Source organism: Sceloporus occidentalis, unplaced genomic scaffold, assembly GCF_023333645.1.
Source record: "Sceloporus occidentalis isolate IW3139 unplaced genomic scaffold, rSceOcc1.0.p SCAF_5, whole genome shotgun sequence".
Taxonomy (NCBI): domain Eukaryota; kingdom Metazoa; phylum Chordata; class Lepidosauria; order Squamata; family Phrynosomatidae; genus Sceloporus; species Sceloporus occidentalis.
Genome location: NW_028316985.1, coordinates 41,427,884 through 41,452,466, shown reverse-complemented (window position 1 = coordinate 41,452,466; position 24,583 = coordinate 41,427,884). Strand labels below are relative to the sequence as shown.

Genomic DNA, 24,583 nt, shown 5'->3' with positions numbered 1-24,583 from the left:
AAAGTCTCGAATTTCATTCCTATTTACTCCAATTTTATACTAGATTGTTATAAACTTCACTGGGGAGCTGGTATAAAAAAAAGTCTCTGATTGTACTTATAGTTGACAGAAAATATTTGGGGATAAATATAATGTGTATGGATCTCCAAAATCGGAAAGAACAGGAACAAAATCTGAGACTTTCTGGTGTTGTTAGTCATCTGGATGCACCTATGGTTTGTACTTGAACAAGTTGGTAAAAAGCTGCTAAATCTAAAATAGCCTGTGAAATAGAGCTAAACATTATTATTATAATGTAAGATGTTATCTCAGGATCATCCAAGCTTGTAAATAACAACAAAAACGTAAAAATGAAGAAATCAGAATCTAGATGTTTTATTTATATTGAACTGAACAGCTCTTCACAATGTCTAGCAAATATGTCACTATTAAAGATAGGAAGGAATCATATTCTTAATTAAACCATTGGACCTGATAATGCAGCATTATTTAATTTCTCTCAGAGGTAGAAGTCATCCAAGGTTCCACATATCTGGTTATCCTAGAGACTGTACCCACAACTTTGCATGCTCTACCGCTGAGCTTCACACCACTTTAAAAGGAACTATATGTATATGAAAGATAAGATAAAGAAAGAAGTTAGCAGAATTTAGTCATTTCTAAATAATCTAGAAAAGCAGATTTCTAATGACAGAAGACATAGCACATCAATATTGAGGAAAGCTCAGTCATGAAAGCTTTTTCACTTACCCATCCTGTAGGATATAAAGCGATGTATGTATAGGTAGAAACAATAATCAGAACTGCACTTGAGAAAAATGAATGAAAGCACAGGTGTAACAGGTTTGGGTATCCCTTTCTTTCTCTGGCATGTTCATGTTTAATGCTTTAACTTTATAAATTAATTGCTTTTGAAATTACTCTTTTATTTATACCTTTATTAATCACTTTGTATAGTTTTAATCTGTATTATTTTTAAATATGTTGTCAGGCATTTTGGATTGGGTGAAAAGTGATCTATACATTAATAATATAATAATCACCCTAAGCTTCATTTGCCATCAGGACTTCCCTGATCCTGCAATCCTGTATTTAAAAAACAACAACTGAATGGGTAGTTGCAGATCTTAAACATAATGTGTGGTTGGGTTCTTGGAGTCTTAATACTGTGTTAACTTAACTAATTATGGCATGAGAGTTATAGCTGTACTTCATTTTAAACTTCAATTCTTGGCATTTGCTTCTATTTGGAAAGATCAGGAGTAGGATGAAGGCTGTGTTTTGTCTTCCCTGTTGATGGTTCCAATCATTTTAGCATAACTGTAGTGTTGTACCAATTTAGCTTCATACCGGAAATTAATCTACTCTGGGTTTTTAATATACTTCTATCCTCCAATCTGATCATGAGGTGCTATATTAGCTGTTAGGCTTTGTGAAAAACAACAGCCTATGTCTGTCAGTGTTTGAAATTCATGCAAAAATTATAACGCTGTATAATTAATCTTTCATTCTGTAAATTTAGCAGACCACAGAGATCTTGAGATAGGCCCCACTTCCACCCATTGCCTAAAGGCACAAACAAATCATGCTGCCAAAGTGATGAGAACACTCAGTGAATCTTTAGATATTGTACACACATACACACAGAGAGAGACTTTGCACAACAACAGTTCCAGCTGTATACCTGAGCGACAATGAGAGGAGGTAGAAAGGAGAGTTTTGAGGTCCGCCATTCTCCTGATGGCTAATAATAGCATAAACAGAGAAAAAATAGGTCATTGTAAGCAATACTGACCAAGGATACTGCAAATGGAAACTTTTAAACCAGGTGAGAAACAAAGGCCAATAATAGGTGCTGCTACTTGAATTTTCCTCTGCAATGGATACCTGTACTTTGTTACTGTGAGGCTCAGATAACTCATCATTTAAACATAAGCATGTTCTTGTAAAGTCCAGCAACGAGGACATGTTGCAAACTGTTTGCCTAACAACCACCAAATAAGGAGTGGTACTATAAGTTTCTCTCTCTCTCTCTCTCTCTCTCTCTTTCTCTCTCTGTTTTTTTTTAAAAAAACCTCAAGGTTAACTAAGAGTGGTTAAACTTGAAAGTCCTATTTGTAGATTGACTTTAAGTGAAATGGTTTCTTTGAAATTAACATTACCTTGGACTTTGCTTCATTTACTCATAATGCGGTGCTGCAGTGCAATTTTGCTATAATGCAAAGAGAGAGAGAGAGAAGCACAATCTTATTGGTATTTATGGCCTTACTTACTTAGGTCCTCCTGGGTCATAATGTGCCATAGGCAGATAAATATATTCTGCCATTCTTTCTGTGCATGCAAAATTCAACTTCTCACCAGAAATTAATTCAAAGAAGCTGATTTAGAAAATTCCCTTTCACACTTTATAGAGAAGACCAGATTGTGGCCATTTATTAAAAACAAAACTGGCAATATTATGATGCATTTATAGACATGTTTGATTTGACCAATTCTATATCTAGAATTCAATGTTGAGTTCTAGACAACAGACTTCAAAAGCAGGATATTTTAATTCAGGCAAAGCTTTGGAGAGTAGACAACTGTATGATCAATGGCCCGGAGCAACTGTCTCACAAGGAAAGATTCAAAGCTTGAAAACAATGTGTTAAAAGTAACAATCTTATTCATAATCCATTACTTTTTTGAATAAAGATGGCCAATGTCATTTGTTTTTATTTTCTATTGAAAATGGCACAGATTTTACAGTTTTTGCAATAACTAGCCATCACTCATTATTGCAGAAATTGTACAGTGCTTGGAGAAAGATATGGAAATTGTGGAAATACACGTTCTCCTGACAGCCACCAAATAAGTATCAGAGACAGCTTGATGCAATGGGTCTTGACTACCAGTTGAATTGGTACATAAATAAGATGGTGCTGTTGTGTGCATGTTTTACTTGTTGATTTCCCATCAGTATTTCAACTGGTAGCCCCTGTGGGAACAGAGTGCTCAGATAGACAGACACTCAAAGAAGGAAAAGAGCTGTGCAGAATCAACTGAATCCTGCACAGCTCTTTTCTTTCTTTGGGTGTCCTCGTCTGACACTGGAGTTGTATGCGTGGGCCCAAAGGTCCATGTTCCCTCCGGCTTGGTGTTGTACAGTTTAGATACCAAGACAACAGCCCTGGGCCAGGGACACAAAGACCAGATGCCATTCCAGCTGATCCGCCCCTAGCCTGGCCCAACCAGTCCTTAGCTTGATCTATAAAGACCAGCTGTTTGCAGGCAGCAGAGTTTCCCAGAAACTCCACCATGACAACCCCCTTATCTACCACCACTGCCACCGTTCTCTGTGGAGGCCCTCGCTGTGGCCTGTGATGTCCAAAGGGGACGCCTGGACATGTGGGTGAAGCCAGGTGCCACATTTCTGTACTTATGGGCTGTGGTGGGGCCTTCACAGAGAATGGCATTGGTGGTGACAGGCAAGGTAGCGACAGTAATGGTGGTTACATGGCGTGTTGGCACACGTTCATCTGAACACCTGCCCATAGCCATGCCAACCTAGATGAATGCCGGGAGCAGGAATGGGACAGATCCATGGGCAGGATACCATAGGGTTGGCCTATGGTATCCTGCCCATGTGCTTTCCCCCCAGGATTAGGAAGACAGAAAGTTTTCTGTGCTTTCAGGATACCTGTGGTGGCAGGTTGGCCTGTGGTATCCTGTCCGTGTGTTTTCCCCCAAGATTAGAAAGAAAGTTTTTGGTGGTTGCACTTCAGTTATGGAACTTCAAAGGAAAGTCTATCTAGTATCTTCATTATTATTGTAAAAACACCAGGCAAAGTTTGCCATATTAGCCGCTATTAGTGGGCAAACTGATTTAGTTTCTTTTGTCTTGGGTTGCTGTTATGGCTTGCCTTTCTGGCTATTTAAGGACATCAGATTGCTGTTTTATATTTTTATTGTGCTCATATTTTAAAGGCATTTTGTTAAGCAGCTTGAAAGGCCCCTATTGCAAAAAAAGTGCCATACACTTTTTAATAAGTCAACAATTTAAATATGTTCCCATTTATACACCATGTGTGAGTGTGATAACCACTACAATACGTGAAGGGGGGTATATAGCTGAACCCAATCAATGAAAGATGCTACATTTATTTTTATGGTAGATTATCTATTTCAGCAAAGCTCTGGAAAAATTACTTTCTTGGACTACAACTCCCAGACTTTCCTATGCTGTCAGGAGGATTTTGGGAGCAGTAGTATAAGCTCTATGTTTCATATACATCTTCTCTTGACATACTATACAGTATTTATTGCAGAGCAATATGGTAGATATACTTATTATGTACAGGAACTTATGTTCTCTGTAATGTGCAAAGAAGCCACCATACTTTAGCAGTACCCTTTATTCATATTGGGTTTTTTTCTTTAAAAAAAACAATGAACACACAACCAGTAATGAAAGGATGAAAGCCAGCACCATCTCTAGTTCCTGCCTTGCTCTCATAAACACTCTTTTACTCCTTCCAGATATTACGTGGAACTGTTATTTTAATCCTTTAAATTTCCTCTTCTTTCAGTGACAGAGGAAGCTTGCTTTCAATGGTGCATAATTTTATAATATACAGGATATTAAAAGCATTCACCACTGAATTAGGCATTTTCATTGATATCTTCCTCAACAATATCTAGTCTCTGAAAGAGACAATTTTCCTGTTCTGTAGCTTCAAAACTAGGGCACTCGGGTGACCTTGTCTTTTTTAAAAAACAACTGCTTTAATTTAAGTTATGATGGCTGTGTCCTTGGACTGACATTTATCCTTTGCCAGGACAGGGTTCCTGTGAAGTTAAGAAAAATGATATTCACACAATATTGTGAATGATGTGTTATTCCACTGTTTTTGTTTTAAAGAGACTAAATAACATCTATTGTAAAAAACATTTTGTCACATATTAGCTGTGCTGAAAGATGATACTTAGCATAGTTATACATGGAGGAAGGGGGCAGAATCCTACCTTATCTCACAAGCTTTTTAAGGAGTATAATATATGGCTAGTTTACTAATGTGCTGAGAAATTTCTTCATCACACCTTTTAATACAGTAAACATCTTCTATGTGTTCAATCTGACTTCTCTAGAAAGTGTTGTTATTACAGTGGACCCTCCACATTCACTGGGGTTAGGGGTGTAGGTCTCCTGTGAAGATGGGAAAACCACAAATAAAATACCACCCCTTTTTTACCTGAGTGAACACCTCTCTAGAAATCTCTAGGTCCAGTGCAACTCTTGTGATCAATATCCCCCAGAAACTGACCACAGAATCATGCTGGAGGGCCTACAAATGCCTAAAGAAGTGTTTTCCTTAGGAATCTCTAGGTCACTGGTTCCCAAACTGTGGTCTTCCAAAATGTTTTGTACTTCAGCTCCCAGAATTCCTGACTGCTGGCCAAGCTGGCTGGGGCTTCTGGGAATTGAAGCCCCAAACACCAGGGGAACCAAAATTTGGGAATCATTGCTCTCGGTTCTCCATCACAACTCTATGGTCAACTTCTGGCAGAGTCATGCTGGAGGTCCTAGAGATTCCTAGAGATAACATATTACTCAAATCCATGAATAATCAAATCTGCAAAAGTCAAAGCTACAAATATGGAGGGCAGATTGTAGTTCTGAGAGCAAAAATAGAATGATTTGGCCAAATGTGTATGTTTTACAGAACATAGATAAGAATATGATTAGTACTGAATGTTCAACTGCCTTCCTTGCAGCTTCTTGAACATTCCAAAAGTGCTCTGGAAGTTTGGGAGAAACTTTGGAACCGGTTTGGCACATGCATAGCATGTGCAGGTGACGGGAGAAAAGGTGGAAGTATGTCATTGGCCTGAATCAGACAGGCCAAATAAAGCACCTTCCAGGGGCTTTGTGGGCATGGCGTTCAAACGATGCATGCCTCCAAAATGGCTGGAAGCCGTTCAAGAATTGGCTGAAGTGGCCTGAAAATGAGCAGCAAAAAGCCACTCCTGTCAGTGGCCCATTTGGGATTCCGGCAATGGCTGGCTTTGGGACTGCGGCATCTGGTTGCATGGTCCCAGACCAATCCACGCCAGAGTGGCTGCAGATCCCTCCATCTGGCCCATCTGCTTCACCCCAAAGAATGAGTGGAAATCCATTTTCACAATAGTGTGTGGAATCCATCAAGTTTTTGTCCTCTATCAATGTTCAGGGAAGATTTCTTGTTGCTATTTGCCATCAAGTATTTTTCAGCCTTGGGATTCAGTGTGGTATAGCAGTTTGAGAATTGAACTACAACTCTGGAGACCAGGGTTTGAGTCCCAGCTCAACCATGAAACCCACTGGGTGACCTTGGGCAAGTCTCATGCTCTCAGCTTCAGGGGAAGACAATGGCAAAACCTTCTCTGATCAAATCTTGCCAAGAAAACCCCACTTTTGGTTCACTTTAGGGTTGCCATAAGTTGGAAATGACTTGAAGGCACACAACAACACACACAACTTTCCAACCTATGCTGAATGAAAAATCCTCAAAATATACAGATATCTGCAACCCTGTTTAGGTGTTGCACCCTCAGGACTGTGGCTTCTTTTAGTGAATTAATCCATCTGTAATATGATTCTCCTCTTTTCCTAAAGCCTTCCAATTTACAGTATTGTCTTTTCTAATGAATCATGCCATCTTATTTATATATCTTAAGGATGATAACCCTTTTAATCATTTTTGTTTCTCTTAATAGTTTAGGCTTCATTTGCATTCTTTTTGCTGGCCTGGGTATCCACAAACTCTGCTCCAGTGCTGCATTTTCTGTAAATAAAGCATTACTAACACGGCACACATATGAGCAAAATTAAGATCCCACTCCCCTCAATCAGTCAAAAAATATATTCTGAAAATATTACCCAGCATCTAATATTTATTCTGTTACTAAAACTTTAGTGTATATACTTTCTTTAACTTCTTTTACTTATTTAGGAAATCAATATATTGCCCTTTATAAAGATCGCAGGGCAGTTTACACAAATATTTCAATAAGAAAACAGAATACTGTATAATAGAATAACAAACAGAGCAAAACATTTTCAAATATATAAAATTTCTGAAGGGCCCTGGAAGGTTTTAAAAAGGATTTACCTGGCATCTAAAGGATGATGATGACAACAACAGCAACAATGTTTAATTATAATGCCCTTTTCACCAAAGGGTGGAACATCAGGCATATGTAATCAAAGACAAAATAATAAACATAACATGAAACAAAGTAGGTGCCAAGTGATCCTTCCCACATAAGTGAGAACTGGTGAAGATACTCTCTACCTATTTACCATGCACCTCACTTCTGGTGGCAAAGAGGCCTGATGTCATCAAATGACTAACATCTGGGCAAGTGATTTGGAGTTAGGTATTTCTTAAATTGCCTATGATTGAAGCTTCAGTGCTTTGAACTGGGCTCAGAAATGATCTAATAACCAGTGACGTTTATAAAAAACAGGCGAGATATCATCCCTATGAGCTTTTCCAGCTAAAAGCATTGCAGCCACATTCTACATTGACTACATTTCCAAACTATCTTCAAACATACACTGGATTGCAATAGCCCAAAAAGGTAGAGATAAATGTCACCAGGTTCTTTCTGTTCAGATGAAGTTGCAGCTGGCATACAAGACCAAGTTACTAAAATAAAGGAAGTGAAGGAAAGAAAAATACCAGATACGTGAGGACAGGCGTTTTTGTCAGATGTATCATTCTAGTTAATCATTTTATGTGATATTTTAGGTTTGTTAACAGAAATACAATGCAAGTCAAAAAGGCTAAGAAAAAATACGTCACAGCCTCTAGATCAATCAGCTGGTGAAGATAATGACGGTTCTGACCTGAAACAAGTGTCTTCTACCACCAAATTCTACAAGGTAATAAAATTATGGGAGCATCTAACACACTGTTGGGTGCCACTGATAATCAAGGAAGACTAAATCAAAATAATTACATGTTAGGAACTTCCAGACTTTGTAACAATTTTCTGCAGATAATTCGACATGCTGTTTGTCGTCAAAGATGTGATCTCTGTATAAAATCACCAAGGATTCTGATATAACAACACTGTGACCTCTTTTGCTATGGTTTATTTTCAAACTTTTTGAACATATTATTTGCATTTCATTTGCATGATTGTGCCCCAAATCCATCACAAGTATGATGTAATGCCTCACCTGGAATACTGTGGCCAGTTCTGGGCACAATTCAAAAAGGATGTGGAGAAATTGGAGCATGTCCAAAGGAGGGCGACTAAAATGGTGAAGGGTCTGGAAACCATGCCCTATGAGGAACGACTGAGGGAGCTGGGGATGTTTAGCCTGGAGAAAAGGAGGTTAAGAGGTGATATGATAGCCCTGTTTAAATATTTGAAGGGATGTCATATTGAGGAGGGAGCAAGCTTGTTTTCTGTTGCTCCAGAGACTAGGACCGGGAGCAATGGATGCAAGCTCCAGGAAAAGAGATTCCACCTCAACATTAGGAGGAACTTCCTGACAGTAAGGGCTGTTTGACAGTGGAACACGCTCCCTCGGAGTGTAGTGGAGTTTCCTTCCTTGGAGGTCTTTAAACAGAGGCTGGATGGCCATCTGTCGGGGATGCTTTGATTGAGAGTTCCTGCATGGCAGGCGGTTGGACTGGATGGCCCTTGCAGTCTCTTCCAACTCTATGATTCTATGTAATCCCAGATGTGTGTTTGTGATTGTGTGTTAGTGCAACAGTAAATGCAGTACATTCTAAGCATTTATTCTCCCAACAGAATGTGTTTTACTGTGCCTTCAAGATTCCCTATTCCTATGTTCTATAACTGGTATATCTAGTGCTGCCTTTGGAAAAATGGCTGTGGTCTCCTGTATATGAATTCCTTGAAAAAATACATCCATACTAGATTAATTATAAGGACACATTTTCATTTTAACATTGTTTAAGTTTATGGGTATAGATATCTTATGGAGAACTGTTTTTGATGTGGAAATCAAACAGCTCAAAGCTCTGCTATGCAACTAAAACAGGGTGTACAAAATTATACTCACTTACTGAAGCTTATTGTTCTTTATTGCCAGTATAGGAGAAAGTAGAACTAACCCCAGAACAACAGAATCTTCTTCACTATATCATGGATTCATATAATAAACAACGGATTCCTCCTGAAGTTTCTAAAAAGCTTGTGAGTATACCATTTAATACAACATATATCCAAGTATTCCCCAGAACATTACCAGTACAAATTTTGATTATTCTAGAAAATGTCTTCCATTGCAAAGTGGTTTTTGTGGTATAAGTTACAAATATGGAACATAACTCTCTTCCCCAAATGCGGAGCACAGGGTGATGGGACTCTGCATGCAGGTGAACATATCAGTGATGGGAAACAGTAGGATGAGCCAATTGATAGACAGGGCAAGCTTAGCATTATGTTCAAACCAGGATTCCCTGCACTCAAAGAAGCCAGGACAACCAGAGGTTAAAATGGCTGAATCTGGGCTTCCTTGGGTGCAACAAATCATAATCCCAGATAAGAATTACCCATGCCTGTTTTCCTTGGGAGTTTACTTGAACAAAGAGATTAAAAGTACTGTGAATAGGCCTCTTCCAAAAGGCCCAGTCAGCACAGCCAGTGGAAAAGGATAGTAACTTAGGCCCCATACAGACAGGCCAAAATGAAGCTGCTTCGGGTCACTTTGGAGGTATGCTGTTTAAATGATGCATGCATACTAAGAGTCCAGAAGTTGCACCAAAGCTGCACTCCAGTCCTTACTACTGGATCGTGGCTTTGGCACGGCTTCTGGGCTCTTATACATATGCATCATTTAAACAGCATACCTCCAAAGTGACCTGAAGCAGCTTTATTTTGGCCTGTCTGTATGGGGCCTTACTTACTTTCTTGCTTGCTTGCTTTCTTTCTTATCCCACGTTTCTCCTGATGTGGGAACCAAGGCAAAGACACACCTTAAAAACTGATGATATATATTTTTAAAAAATCAATTGAACAAACTATCCTATTAGCACACCATTAATTTAAAAAGATATAAACACATTCTAAAATATAATAAAAGAATAAAAGTACACCACACACAGCTTATCAAAAGACCCTTCTGCACAATCAGCTAATTGCCAAATCCTGGTTTAAATACAAAGGTCTTCACTTTCCAGTGGAAGGAGAGCAGAGAAGAGATTGATGAATGGGAATTGTAGCCCAATATTTCACACCACTGACATTGTGCTTTAATAAACTGGCTTAAAATGACAACACAGCTTGAACTTAGTCAATGAGTGATACAGACTCTACCATATGCAGCACTGATACTATACATATGGTCTGAGTTGGGATGTTGCCTAATAGGATTCAAAGCCTTTCTTGACCAGAATCTCTGCTTTTCATTCAAAGAGAGTGAGATTATGATCTTTGCTCATGCTTCCTGATATCATGTGACAACAACTGATCTCCATCTGTTATAGAAGAGACTTTGTCTTCTTTTTCTATATCATTTTCTCCAGACTTTAATCATCTACGTAATTTCAAAAAATTCAGTTGAATGGTGAGTGATTAGAGTATGAGTATGTGGTGTGGTCTGAATGAGGGAGGGACCTCACCTTGAAATGATCAGATGAGGGAGCCAACTGCTTCTTCAACCATGGGCTTCCAGTGAAGTCATCCAATCCTTTGCTGAACATTGCTACCTTTAATGTTATTAAAATTAATATGATTCTGTTTGAATTCTCAGTTACAAGAGGAATTCAGTGCTGAAGAAAACTTTCTCATTTTAACAGAAATGGCCACTAGTCATGTACAGGTCCTTGTGGAATTCACCAAAAGATTACCAGGTATGATTTCTTAAACGTGTTTAATAGCCCTCTCTTGTGGGCTATGGCTGCCAGGCCCGAGTTCTCAACATGTATCTCTAAAAAGTAATTTTGTCATGTTCTGGATTTGGTGCTAAATATGCAGATGGACAGCACTCTTAACTGCCACTAACAGTGCCATGCCATCTCAACATCCTACTACTGTATCAGAACAATTCTGGTTTTTATAATTTGATATTTTCATATTTTATTCTAGGCTTTCAAACCCTTGACCATGAGGATCAGATTGCATTGTTGAAAGGTTCTGCTGTTGAAGCCATGTTCCTTCGGTCAGCCGAAATCTTCAACAGGAAACTCCCTATAGGTCATGCTGATCTCCTGGAAGAAAGAATTCGTAACAGTGGTATGTGCCTTTCATTAACAGTAAAAGGAACCAAGCTTGGAATGCTGGGGGGGGGGGGGGGGGGGGAGAACATCCATTATGAGAATGTCATGCTTCCAAGTATTCAGCAGCAAGCTCCTTAGTCATCCTTGAGTCCAAAGGTTAACAACTAAATGTTTGATCATAAAAATATAAGTCCTGAGAAAGACTGTCCCATTACAACCAGCTATATTTGTTCAAGGATATACATAAATAAATTGGGGCAATGAAACATACGCCTATCATGTTCCTTCCAGTAAGAGCATCTCGCCCATTTCAGCTATTACAAATGATATAATAACTTTGGTGCAAGGTCTGCTGTTGCTAATATGTATGTTTGGGTGTGGGCCTAAATTAGTCAGTAGAAGGTCTCATTTCAAATAAATGGCAAAATTATGATGGGTGTGTAGAACCGTCATGTTCGGTTTTGTAGAACTGTTAGATTTCTAGTTTAATGCTAGGTGTGCAAATTTATTTATTTTTATTTATTACCATGATTTTATAGTAGTGTTCTGTGTACTGAATTTATTCTCTTAAGCATTTCTATTGGTAATGTGAGTCATAGCATTACCAGCTCTCTCTTTATAGCTAGGATAGGATCCAAATGCAAAACCCTGGGTAAAATCTGACCATGTCTGTCCACTGAATGGAATCCATCAGCAGAGCAAATATCTCCTCTCCTTGCCTCACTTACACCACCAAATCCAATCTGGGTGATTGGGAGATTCTTCAAAGCAGATTTCAGAGGAAAGGGGGAAGGAGGTGACGAGAAACAACAGCTGAGCAAGCAGTAGTCTATTATAGGACATTGGATGTAGCCTTCTGCATAGCCTCCAGCATTTCACGGATGAAAACTGGGACACATGTAACCAATGAACAGCAGAGTATGGTAAAGATGACAAAAGGAACAAGAACAGACAAGATAGGAGAGGGTGCGGCAGTTTGCTTTTGCCTGAGACTACTTAGCCTACTGAGCTTTACTGAATTTCTTTTGCCCAAACCTCCTAGATCCCAAACCTCATTTCCTCTTCCTTCCCCACTGCTGAACTAAGTGAGTGCACACTACATTTGCACTTTAAACTCAGTTTGCAGCAACTGAAGTAAGCTGAGGACAAAGGAGGAAACTGGGGGGAGGAGAGAAATAGAAATCAAAAATCATCATGTGTTTTATAGACTATGGTAAAGAATTTAACTGCATAGAAAAGTTGTGGTACATTCTTAAAGACATGGGGGTGCCACTATATTTGATAGTCCTGATGAGAAATCTGTACTTAGGACAAGAGGCAACTGTTAGAACAGAATATGGAGAAACAGAATGGTTCCCAATTAGCAAAGGAGTCAGGCAAGGCTGCATTCTATCACCCTGTTTGTTCAACTTGTATGCAGAAAATATAATAAGAAAAGCAGGTTTAGAGTCGGAAGGAGGAGTGAAGATAAGAGGAAGCAACGTTAACAATCTTAGATCTGCAGACAATACCATATTACTAGTGGAAAACATCACACACTTAGAACAATTACTAAGGAAGGTCAAAGAAGTGCAAAGGCAGACTTAATGCTGAACACAAAGGAAACAAAATAATGACCATGGAAAAAATACATAAATTCACCTAGACCAGTGATTCTCAAACTCTGGTCCTCTAGATGTTTTGGACTCCCAGAAGCCTCAGCCATTTTGACCAATGATGTGTGACACTGGGCACTGAAGTTCAAAACACCTGGAGCACCAGAGTTTGGCAATCACTGACTTAGACAATGAAGAAATTGAAATAGTTAAAGAGCTGCAGTGCCTAGGATCAAACACTGATCAGAGTAGTGACTGCAATCAAGAAATAATAAGACTAGGAATGGGAAGGGCAGCTAGGAGAAAAAAAACTATACAAGATCCTAAAAAGTAAAGATACAACTGAGCACTAAAGTCAGAATTGTCCAAGCCATTGCATTCCCCATCACCATGTATGGATGTGAAAAAACAAATAAAAAGAAAATCAACTCATTTGAGATGAGGTGTTGGAGAAGAGTGCCAAGCATACAGTAGACAGCCCAAAAGACAACCAAATGGGTCCTATAAAAGTCAAGCCTGAAATCTCCTTGGTCACATCATGAGAAGGCACCATTCATTAGAAACGACAGTAATGGTAGGAAAAGTAGAGGGTAATAGAAAGAGAGGAAGACCGCACGCCAGGTAGATAGACTCAATCAGGGAGGTCACTGGACTGAATCTGCAGGACCTAAGCAGAGCAGTGGAAGATATGAGGTCTTGAAAATGTATCTACAGGTCCCCATGAGTCGGGGCCAACTTGATGGCAGTTAACAATGACAAGAGAAAAGGGGGGCATTTTAAACAAAGCTGAAAAAATGTGATGACAGAGAATGAATCAGGACTGTCCCTGCCAAATCGGTACCATTGGAGGGTATGGTACTAAATTAGAAAGAGATTTTTAATCAGATATCCACATTCTGCCTCTCATGGTCCCAAGAAAATATCTTATCTTCTGTAGCTCTTTCTCCAATGACTGAAAACCATTGGCATCAGACAGAATTATCTCTTCTAATACTGGAATCATACACACACAAAGAGTAAGCCCCATGGAACACACTGGGACTAACTCTGGAGTAAAAATACACAGAATTCGGTTTCCGGTTGTGTGGTCAATTGCATTTAGAATTTAGCACATATTCTTTCTGATACCATGGCACTGAAAGAGAAATTATTTAAATTTCTTTTGAGAGTGTTGTATCATTCACAATTGACTTAACTGCCACTGCAATTATCTAACTGTAGAAACAGAAATACCTCTTTGAGGAATGTATAAACATAGCTTTAAATGTAGCATAAGTATGATAACCATAGAAGATACTTTCAGTTTTCATTTAAATTCTGTTCAGGCATCTCAAATTTCTCTTTTGAGGTTTTCCTGTTTATTACACAATACACTTGGTTTTCCTTGTAATCTGACTGATGCTATTATCTTACTAAGTATACTCATCCCTCCACATTCGCTGGGGTTAAGGGCACAGGACCCCCGTGAATGTGGAAAAACCACAAATAACAACACTATGTTTTTACCTGAGAGAACGCCTCTCTAGGAATTTCTAGGTCCTTCAGTGCAACTATATGGTCAACATTTGCCAGACATTGCTAGAATTGCACTAGAAGAGCTACAAATGCCTAGTGGAGTGTTCTCTCTAGGACTCTTTAGGTCTTTCTGTGCGACATTTGGTTAAAGTTGACCATAAAGTTGCGCTGGAGGACCTACATTTTCCTAGAGAAAACATATTAATAAAATCCATGAATAAGCAAATCTGCAAAAGTCAAAACCGCATATATGGAGGGACAAGTGTACTACAAAGGGACTCAGGCATTTTACTGCATGATAATCACATCGCACACTAATACAGTCATAACTTATATAGGATGATTACATTCATTTAAATGTGTACTAGCAAAATGTCCAGACTTATTCTGGAAAAAGAAATGTAAAGGAAATATTTCACTGGTTTGTGTCTGGATGGTTTTTATATGAAGCTGTGTGTCAAACTGTCAGCTAGGTCTTATTGTTAGTTTCTGTGCAATCCAAACACAATAGCTGAAAATATGGAAATTCCCTGGAATGCTCCCTGTTTTGTCACCTGCCACCGTGCTGATTCTGAAGCTTCTGTCATCTCTTAACATTTATGATCCTCCCTGACTGTTTTGCATTATAATTTTGTGTGTGATAAAGCAACGAGTGTGATCTAGTGGCGATGACCTTTCAGCACTGTTATCCCTATGCTGATGAAATACAGCTTGTTGTTGTTGTTGTTGTTGCAAGACTGTTGGCCAAATAGTTTCTGAGGAGTCGTGTTCCTTCAGCCTTGTGTTCCTTTGCAGAAAGTGTTAGGCAAATAGAAGTTTTTATCTGGCACTAGGACTCCCAGTTAATTATTACCAATCATGGTGTGGTGTAGTGGTTTGAGCACTGGGCTTGAATCCCAGCTCATCCATGTAAACCAGTGGTTCCCAACCTTCCTAATGCCGCGACCCTTTAATACAGTTCCTCATGTTGTGGTGACCCAAACCCATGAAATTATTTTTGTTGCTACTTCATACTGTAATTAAATAGGTGTTTTCCAATGGTCTTAGGCGACCCCCATAAAAGGGTCATTCGACCCCCAAAGGGGTCCCGACCCACAGGTTGGGAACCACTGATTAAACTGACTGGGTGACCATGGGCAAGTCACAATCTCTCAGCCTCAGAGGATGGCAATAGCAATAATAGGTTTTGCAACAAGTAGCCATTTCTCGTTATTGCATGGTGTAGTGGTTTGAGTGTTGGACTATGACTCTGGAGACCAGAGTTTGGTTCCCAACTCAGCCTTGAAACCCACTGGATGACCTTGGTCAAGTCATATTTTCTCAGCCTCAGAGGATGGCAATAACAAACCCCATCTGAAGAATCTTGCCAAGAAAACCCTGTGTTAGGTTTGCCTTAGGGTTGCCATAGATCAGAAACTGCTTGAAGGCACACACCAACAACAGCACAAGACCCTGTGAGATGTAGTTGTTGGTGTGTACCTTCAAGCAGTTTCTGACTTATGGCAACCCTAAGGCAAACCTAACACCTTCCTCAGAGGAAGGCAATAGCTAAACCCTCTCTGAACATATCTTGCCAAGAAAACCCTATGATAAGGTTGCCATAAGTTGGAGTCAAGTTGAAGGCATCTAACAGATCTTTTACATTGTCTTCACTAGTAAAAGCTTGTGTCACATCACAGTTTTCTCTGCTGTTTACAATCAAAAGTTACATTATTTTAGAATTCGAATAATGTATCAATGAATTTATTTGTAATTTACATTTTCAGTAACTGCATAGTTACTTTGTTTATAACCCATATATTTCAGTAACAAAGAATGTGAAATGCAGTAGTTTTTAAATAAAAAATGTTTCATATATATATATATATATATATATATAATTATTTTATTCAACAATAATACGTTTTGCTTATTTGATGATTTCTATCGTGCTTTAGAAAGATTTTCACAGTAGCTTACAGTATTTTGGTGAGCATATAACAATATAACTGCAGTAAGAGTCACAAAACAGGCAATCTCAGCAAGAGCAATAAAAACTGGGTGAAATGTTCCAGTCATAAAAAGCCTGGGCAAAAAATGAAAGTTTCATCCTGACACTTAAAATGACTCAAACCGGGTGCCCTGGGGAAGATCCTGGTGAGAGAATTCAAAAAGTAGGATCCCACAACGAAGAAAACTCTTTTCCAGACCCCACACCCCCCTAACCTGTGAAGGTGGGGATGACCACAGAAAGGCATTTAATGCTAACTAAATGGCAGCTTGTTCAGGGGAGTTACCTGTGTCCCAGTTAGTACTGGGCTTTTAGTGGTTTGAGTTGTACCCAGCAATGTTCTACAATTTCTGTTTGCAGATTGTAAATTGGAATTTTAAAACAAATTGTTTCCCAGATGATACTGAAGAGTACTTTTTCAACATTTTTCAAACGTTTTCCTTTGCTTGGTTGAATCATTTTGTGCTCAGTTTGAAGCTGGATCAGCCATGTGCTAGAGTAATCTGGCCAAGAGAAAACTGTGGCTTCTTGCGAGGGTGAAAAACATGTTGCTGTACAGATATTGTTGGGTTACACGTCTATGGGGCTTGAAATCCAGAAACATTGGTGGTAACTATATGTGCTCTGTCCTTGGCTTGTTGGCCAAAATGAACAGCCACTAGGGGTTGGTACAGGATTCTTTGAAATGTATTTTTTTGCTAACATTTCAGTAAAATGGAAATAAAGCTTCTAATGAAGGTTTTGGAATTGGAAAATATTTTGCATAGATAAGATACTGTGAAATATACTATAATATAATGAGTAATTAATACACTTATTTCCTAGTAAAACAAGAGCTCATTTGCGCTTTGATTTAATATCCACTGGCAGTTTCAAACCTATCCAGATGAAAGATTTCTTCATCCATATTAACAACAGCCTTAGTCATAATTAATTAGCACAAACCCTTTCTTCCCTCACAGCTGTTTTTCTTCTTTTATTTTTATTTAAACATCTATCTGTAATAAGTGCATAAATCCAGTGCTTATTACTGAAGAAGGGAAAATTAAAATAGAAACTACAGGATCTTGAAAACAAAGATAAATGACTGTCATCCATAAGCCGTATGCCAGAAAGCACATTGTTGTTATGTGCCTTCAAGTTGTTTCTGACTTATGGTGACCCTAAGGTGAACCATCACTGGATTTTGTTGGCAAGATTTGTTCAGAGAGGGCTTGCCTTTGCTGCCTTTTGATGCTGAGAGCGTATGACTTGCTCAGAGTCACCCAGTGGGATTTTCATGGCTCAGCAGAGATTCGAACCCTGCTCTGCAGAAACACAATCCAATGCGCAAACACCTACACTATGCAGCATGGAAATAATGCAGCTGCATTCATACTGTCTCTGGGAAAGAAAGCTCCTTCCTAGGTTGGAGTGAAAATTGAGGAAATATCCTGTCTGATTAGATTAGAAAAGGAACATCACACACAACCACAAGGAAATAAAAAAATCAGTGGAGACAATACACAGAAGATGAATACAAAAATGTGGAAGGTTGAATAACACATGGGAAGAAAAATCTTGTGAGGATGAACCCCAAATTTTGGAATGCAAAGTGAAAGCCATAGTCAAAGCAATTGGAAAAGATAAATCACCACAAACTGATGACATACCAATAGAACTAATATAATCCACAGAGAGTTCTAGCTAAAATCTGCGAACAAATATGAAAAACAAAGTATCATCCCACAGACTGGAAGCTACCAATACACATTTCCATTCACAAAAAGGAGATACAAAAGACTCTAGCAATTATAAAACTATTGCACTAATTTCCCATGCAAGCAAAGACATGCTCAAAATTCTGCAACAAAGACTCCTACCAGATATGGAGCAGAAATCCCAGAGGTGCAAGCTGGATTCAGAAAAGGAAGACTCACTAGGGATCACATTGTAAACATACGATGGATAATGGAGAGCACCAGGGAATTCCAGTAGAAAATCTGCATGTGCTTTGTTGACTACAGCAAAGTTTTACACTGCATAGATCCCCAAAAGCTATGGCTTGATCTTAGAGGAATGGGAGTGCCACAACACCTGATAGTACTGATGTGTAACTCAGGATAAGAGGCAACAGTTAGAATAGAATATGGAGAAACAGGATGGTTCCCAATTGGCAAAAGGTCAGACAAAGCTGTATACTATTATCTTATTTATTCAATCTGTATATGGAAAACATCACATGCATAGCAAGCTTAGATTCAGAGACAGGAGTGAAAATTGGGGGAAAGAATATTAACAACCTAAGATACGCAGACAGTACCATACTATTAGCAGAAACCAACAAGGACCTGGAGGAACTACTGAAGAAGGTCAAGGAGGAAAGCGCCAAGGTAGGCTTAATGCTGATAATCAAGAAAACAAAAATAATTACAATGGAAGAATTCAACCTAGATAATGAGAAGATTGAAATAGTCAAGGAGTTCCCATAATTTGGATCAAATATTGATCAGAGTAGAGACTGCAGTCAAGAAAGCAGAAGACTTGGATGGGGAAGGGCAGTAATGAAAGAAATAGACAAGATCCTAAAATGCAAAGATATAGCCCTGAACACTAAAGTGAGGATAGCCCAGGCCATCATTTTCCCCATCATCATGTACAGATGTGAGAAGTAGACAGTGAAGAAAGCTGACAAAAAGAAAATCAACTCATGTGAAATGTGGTGCTGGAGATGATTGCTGAGAATACTGTGGATGGCCAAGAAGATAAACAAATTGGTTGAGGTTGACTTGAGGACAGTCAAAAACAACAATGAAATACTTTTTCACACGGTTCATTAAAAATTCTGGGAAATTACTACACATGGTAGTAATGGCTGCTGACATGCTTGAAAGTTAGCCCCATTAAATTTGGTGGTACTTACTTCTTGTGCATAGGATGGTCACCTTAAAGGAATTGTGTGGGCAGAAAATGTGTTTAATTTATTTATTTAGATTATTTGTACCCTGCACTTCAACCAAAAAGCTTCCCAGGATGGCTTACAAATCATCTGGAAACCATGCCCTATGAGGAGTGGCTAAGGGAGCTGGATATATTTAGCCTGGAGATGAGAAGATGGTATCCATGTTTAAACATTTGGAAGGATGTCAAGATGGAAGAAGGAGCAATCTTGTTTTCTTCTGCTCTAGAGACTAGGAAATAGAGAAATAGATTCAAATTACAGGAAAAGAGATTCCACCTAAACATTAGGAGGAACTTCCTGATGGTAAGAGCTATTTGACAGTGGAATACACTGCCTTGCAGTATGATGACGTCTCCTTCTTTGGAGGTTTTCAAACGCATGCTGGATGGCTGTCTGTTGAGCATGCTTTGATTGTATCTTCCTGCATAACAGAATATGGTTGGATTGGATGGCCCTTGGGGTCTCTTCCAATTCTATGATTCTATGATTCTATGGGCAACTTTAAAAGAAGACAGGATAGAGGGTAAGACCTGGTCTAATGGTTTTAAGTTACAGGAGAGTAGATTTTAATTGAATGTTAGAAAAAACTTCTTGAATGGGACCAGTTGCCTAGAGTCTCCTGATGCAGTCAAAATCACCATAATAGGAAGGACTGTGCCCAGGGCTAACTTCTCACAGGCAGCTTCAAAGCCACTGTTGCCCCAGCTTCCTTATCTTTTAGCCAGGCCCATCATACAGAGAAAGAGAAGCTTCGAACAGACAATTGTCCTCTGTAAAACAGAACAAATAGCCACTCTGTCTGACAGTATTATATGGTTATCGACTCAGTTATCATCATCATAATAAAGTGAGCTGCCTTATTTTGCTTTACACCTTAAGGCCATTAAGAGAAATAATGGAAAGGAACCTCAACCAACAAAATAACATTGCTAGGGAAAACGTTCCTATTTTTATAAGTGAAGAGGCGCTTTGGTACTTTATATTATACACAGGAAAATAGCTCCCTCTTCTGGATAAAATGAATGTGTAAGCAGAGAATGATAAACCATAGGGGAAACAAGTCTCAATAAAGCATAATTACAGAGCAAGTTGGATAGGTGTGTGCATGCATGTGTTTGTGTGTGTCTAAAGAAAATGAGGTTCCCACTGTTTGATCTTCTTTGAGTTTCAGGCTGTTGCTTAATATGGGTGTGGAATCATGCTGAGTTTCAATTATTTTCGATTGCAACATAATTCTTCTATAGTGAACATGTTGTATTCTCTTTCTTCTTCGTTTCCTACAACATATATTATTCAGTATTATTACTGAAACATATCCAGGTTGCACAGTCCTTCCATGGGTCTTGTTTAGGCTTAGAATGAAAGATGGGAACTTATCCCATTAACAATTAAGGCAGTTTACTTCTTCTTGCTTGAATTCAGGATCCGGGATGCCCCCGGATGTTATCTGAATTGCCACCTATCTAGCTGGGATACTGCCACTTGGATGCATCCTGGGTCGAAGCCTTGCTCAGCTAGCCAATTTTTAAAATTGGAAGCTCCCTGACTTTAAAAAAGTGCTGGTTGAGGAAGGCTTTGACCCAGGATGCATCCGGACAGCGGCATCCCAGATAGATCAGTGGCAATTTAGGTATGATAACATCCGGGGGCATCCTGGATCCTGAATTCAAGATGGAGAAGGTAAACCAGCTTATTTGTTAATGGGATAATCTCCATGTTCACCTCCTGCCAAGCTTTACAACTACCCTGAAAGTTTTAGTTTTACAACTGAGCTTGGACATTCTCTTTTTGTTTTTGAATCTTGAATTAAGAAATCACCGTATGTATCAATTTCATGATGCACTTATGCAAACAAAGCTTTCCGCATCTTGAGGTCCCAATCCCAATCCAGAAAGTCAGTTCCAATTAAATCCAAGTGTAGTTCCCATGAAAAGCCAATAACTGTAACATTCCAAACATACAAGAAAATGTTGTTGATCCCATAGAATTAAGCAGAATTTATTTCCAGATAAGCATGCTTGGTTTTTCAAATTTTAACTTCATTAACTTTCTGTAGATTGGGGTCAATGTGACTAAGATTGCCACAAATCTGTATAGGTCTTATAGAATCCTGCCCTTCTCAGTAGGCTCAGGAAAAAGCAAACAGCTGCAGTCTCTCCTACATTGTGTGCCCTTCCTCATTAACTTTTGCCAACTAGACCACTCTCTGATGTTGCCTGGACAGGAGTCTAGGTTTTCATCTGTAAAATGTTGGAGGCATGTTCTTCAGTTCCATATCCATTCCCACCTGGTTTACTATTGTTAGTACACCCTGCATACCCTGTTTTGTACTGGGGTTTCCATATGTTCATATCTGGAGCCAGCATGTTCTAAAGAGGTCATGATGACCTTTGAAACACCAGGTGGATTTCCCATTAGAAAGGAGCACAGGTCCAAGTTGCTAAACGTGTTACTAAATAAGAGGAAATGCAACAGTGAAAAGAGGACAAAGAAGTTTTGCACTTGGCTTTCATGCACTAACTTATGTATATAATAGAAATTAGAAGCAGCTATTATCATTTAAATGGAAACACAATACAATTTGTGTCTCTCTTATTCAGAACCCAAAATATTCCAAAATCCAAAATTGCCCATATGGGTGGCTGAGACAGTGATACCGTTGCTTTCCGATGGTTCATTGTACACAAACTTTGTTTAATACACAAAATTGTTTAAAATGTTGTGTATAAAATTATCTTCAAGCTATATATATATATACACAAATGTCATTTAGAGTTGGGTCTCATATCCAAGATATCTCGTTTTGTATATGCCAAATATTCCAAAATCCAAAAAACGCTGAAATCCAGAATATTTATGGTCTTAAGTATTTTGGATAAGGAAGGTTCAACCTGTATATTTCATCATAGTGTTTCCACTATGGTGGGGACTATAACCAGATTATCTCTTTGCCTTCTCAGTTCAAATTCTAATTATTGATGGGAAACTTCAAAACCATTATTCTCTTTTCTTATGGTCCTGTTTCCAAACTGGACAGACAGTCTCATGCAGTCTTTGAAACAGAAAATTATCCTAGATAAATAAGATACAGGAACTGCTGTGCTGTAGTTTTGAGAATTATACTGCAACTCTGAAGACTAGGCCTTGAATCCCTGCTCAGCCATGGAAACCAACTGGGTGACCTTAGGAAAGGCACACACTCTCAGCCTCAGAAAACTCTGTGATAGGTTCACCTTAGGGTCACCATAAGTTGGAAAGAACTGGAAGGCACATAATAACAACAAATAAGATACATGGTCGCTTTATGTTCTTGTGCGTGGGTAGTGTTATTTGACTGCAAAAAGGATCCATTCTGCCTTCTAAATTTTGGAAAGAAGCACAGCTGTATAAAGTATATACAACCACAGACTTTTAGCGTGATGTTAGAAAATTAATTTGTCTCTTTCATTTCCACATCTGCCAAGTGCAAAAAACAGTGACCTTACAACATGGCATTAAGATGAAACATGATAATGATGATAAATCACTTTGCACATCAAATGTGCTACATTATTTAAGTTAAATGATACTGTTTATTCAGCTAGAACAGGGGTGAGAATCATGCATCCCTCCAGATGTGATTAGATTGCAGGTTCCACAAGCCCCAGCCAGCATAGCCCAAGGTGAGGAAAAGTTGGAGTTTCAGTCCAACATATAGAGGACGACATAACTCCAAACACGGAGCTACATGGCCCCTAGTAATGACTTAGAGTACAGTTATAGTATTAATTCTGTTTTAAATTAGCATTAAATATATTTAAATAAACTTTTTTTAATACAGGCATCTCAGATGAATATATAACACCCATGTTCAACTTTTATAAAAGTATTGGGGAACTGAAGATGACACAACAAGAGTATGCCCTACTTACAGCAATAGTTATCTTATCTCCAGGTAATTCAGTTTTTCAATTAATCACTACAGAATCAATGTGATTGGTAGTAGGAAAATGACAGAAGAATAACAGTTTGACATCACAGGAAAAGAGTCATGGAAAGATCAGTTTGCTGATGTAGTTTTATTGTAAAAGGCACAATTGTGGAATTGAGCTTTGGTTATTGTATTGGCAAGTGACTTTACAGGCCAAAGTATAGGGAAGAATAATTTTACCACACTTCTCCTTGCTGAGAAAAACTCAATTTTTCAAGGTGTATTCTCATAGCAACTTACTTGTTGCCCTCACATGGATCGTTTTGCCCAGAAAATGCCATTTTCTGCAGAGAAAATCTGTTTTTTTTCCTGCAGAAAATGTGATTTTGTGTTCAAAAAGCCACATGCACTTTTCCTCAAATAATATAGCAAAGATTATCATCCTTCTCATATTATCCTTGTCAGTGTCATTCCCACCACTCAAGAAAACCATTCTCATTTATCTTTTGAATATTTTAAAAAATATTATTTCTATCCCTATCACAGACAACATTGGAAGGGTACTTTACATACCTCTTGCCATTCAATCAGAGGGCAAGGGACATGCAAAAGGAATTTCTCTGTGCAGAGGGAGGTATGGAAAGCTATCTGTGTCTGTATGTGGAGAATCTGAGAATAGGCATCTGGAAGGGATAGGGGGAAGGGGTGGGCGGGTGTTTGCACTGTGATATTCTGAACTGACAAAATTGAAATAACATTCGTAATTGTTTATCTCCCACCTACACTTTTTTGAATTTAAAACACAGATCGGCAATATATACAGGACAGAGAATCTGTGGAAAGGCTTCAAGAGCCCCTGCTTGAAGTTCTGCAGAAGTTCTGCAAGCTTTATCACACAGACAATCCTCAACATTTTGCCTGCCTCTTGGGACGTCTTACAGAACTGCGGACTTTTAATCACCACCACGCGGACATGCTGATGTCTTGGAGAGTTAATGATCACAAGTTTACACCTCTTCTTTGTGAGATATGGGATGTCCAGTAATAAGACTGGGTTTAGTTACAATCTTAAGCACATTTACTTGGAAAAATGGAACTGACTCTATGTAAATGTTTTCAGGGTCAAATTTTTAAAAAATCACTTTCCTTATTGGAGTTTGTCAGTTATTATGTTTCCAAACTTTATGTAAGCTGGAGTGACTGTTTTGTTCTTCAGATTCCCACTGTCCTCTTGGAAGGAAAAGAGCAAAAATCATTTTACATGCCAGAAGCTGATATCCTGTTATCCCTTCAGTAATTAAACTGACTGTATCTCCATTTCTTCTTTGAGAATTATGAGCTCTCCACATGTATTCATTGCATTCTGCATAATCTAAATGTTTCGTTATTAGACAATTTTGTACTTACTATAAG

At 38.7% G+C, this 24,583-nt stretch overlaps 1 protein-coding gene across 1 annotated transcript in view; it reads left to right on the top strand.

The window, feature by feature from the left end:
* Positions 1 to 24,354, top strand: part of LOC149312061 (bile acid receptor-like) — a 38,147-nt gene extending 13,793 nt beyond the window's left edge. The window contains exons 4-9 of the mRNA XM_089526785.1: positions 7,773 to 7,906; positions 9,097 to 9,195; positions 10,754 to 10,853; positions 11,089 to 11,235; positions 23,081 to 23,194; positions 23,977 to 24,354. Coding sequence (XP_089382911.1) covers positions 7,773 to 7,906; positions 9,097 to 9,195; positions 10,754 to 10,853; positions 11,089 to 11,235; positions 23,081 to 23,194; positions 23,977 to 24,215 — 833 coding nt within the window. The 3' untranslated portion in view covers positions 24,216 to 24,354. The remainder of the gene's footprint in view (positions 1 to 7,772; positions 7,907 to 9,096; positions 9,196 to 10,753; positions 10,854 to 11,088; positions 11,236 to 23,080; positions 23,195 to 23,976) is intronic.
* Positions 24,355 to 24,583: the final 229 nt, after the last annotated feature.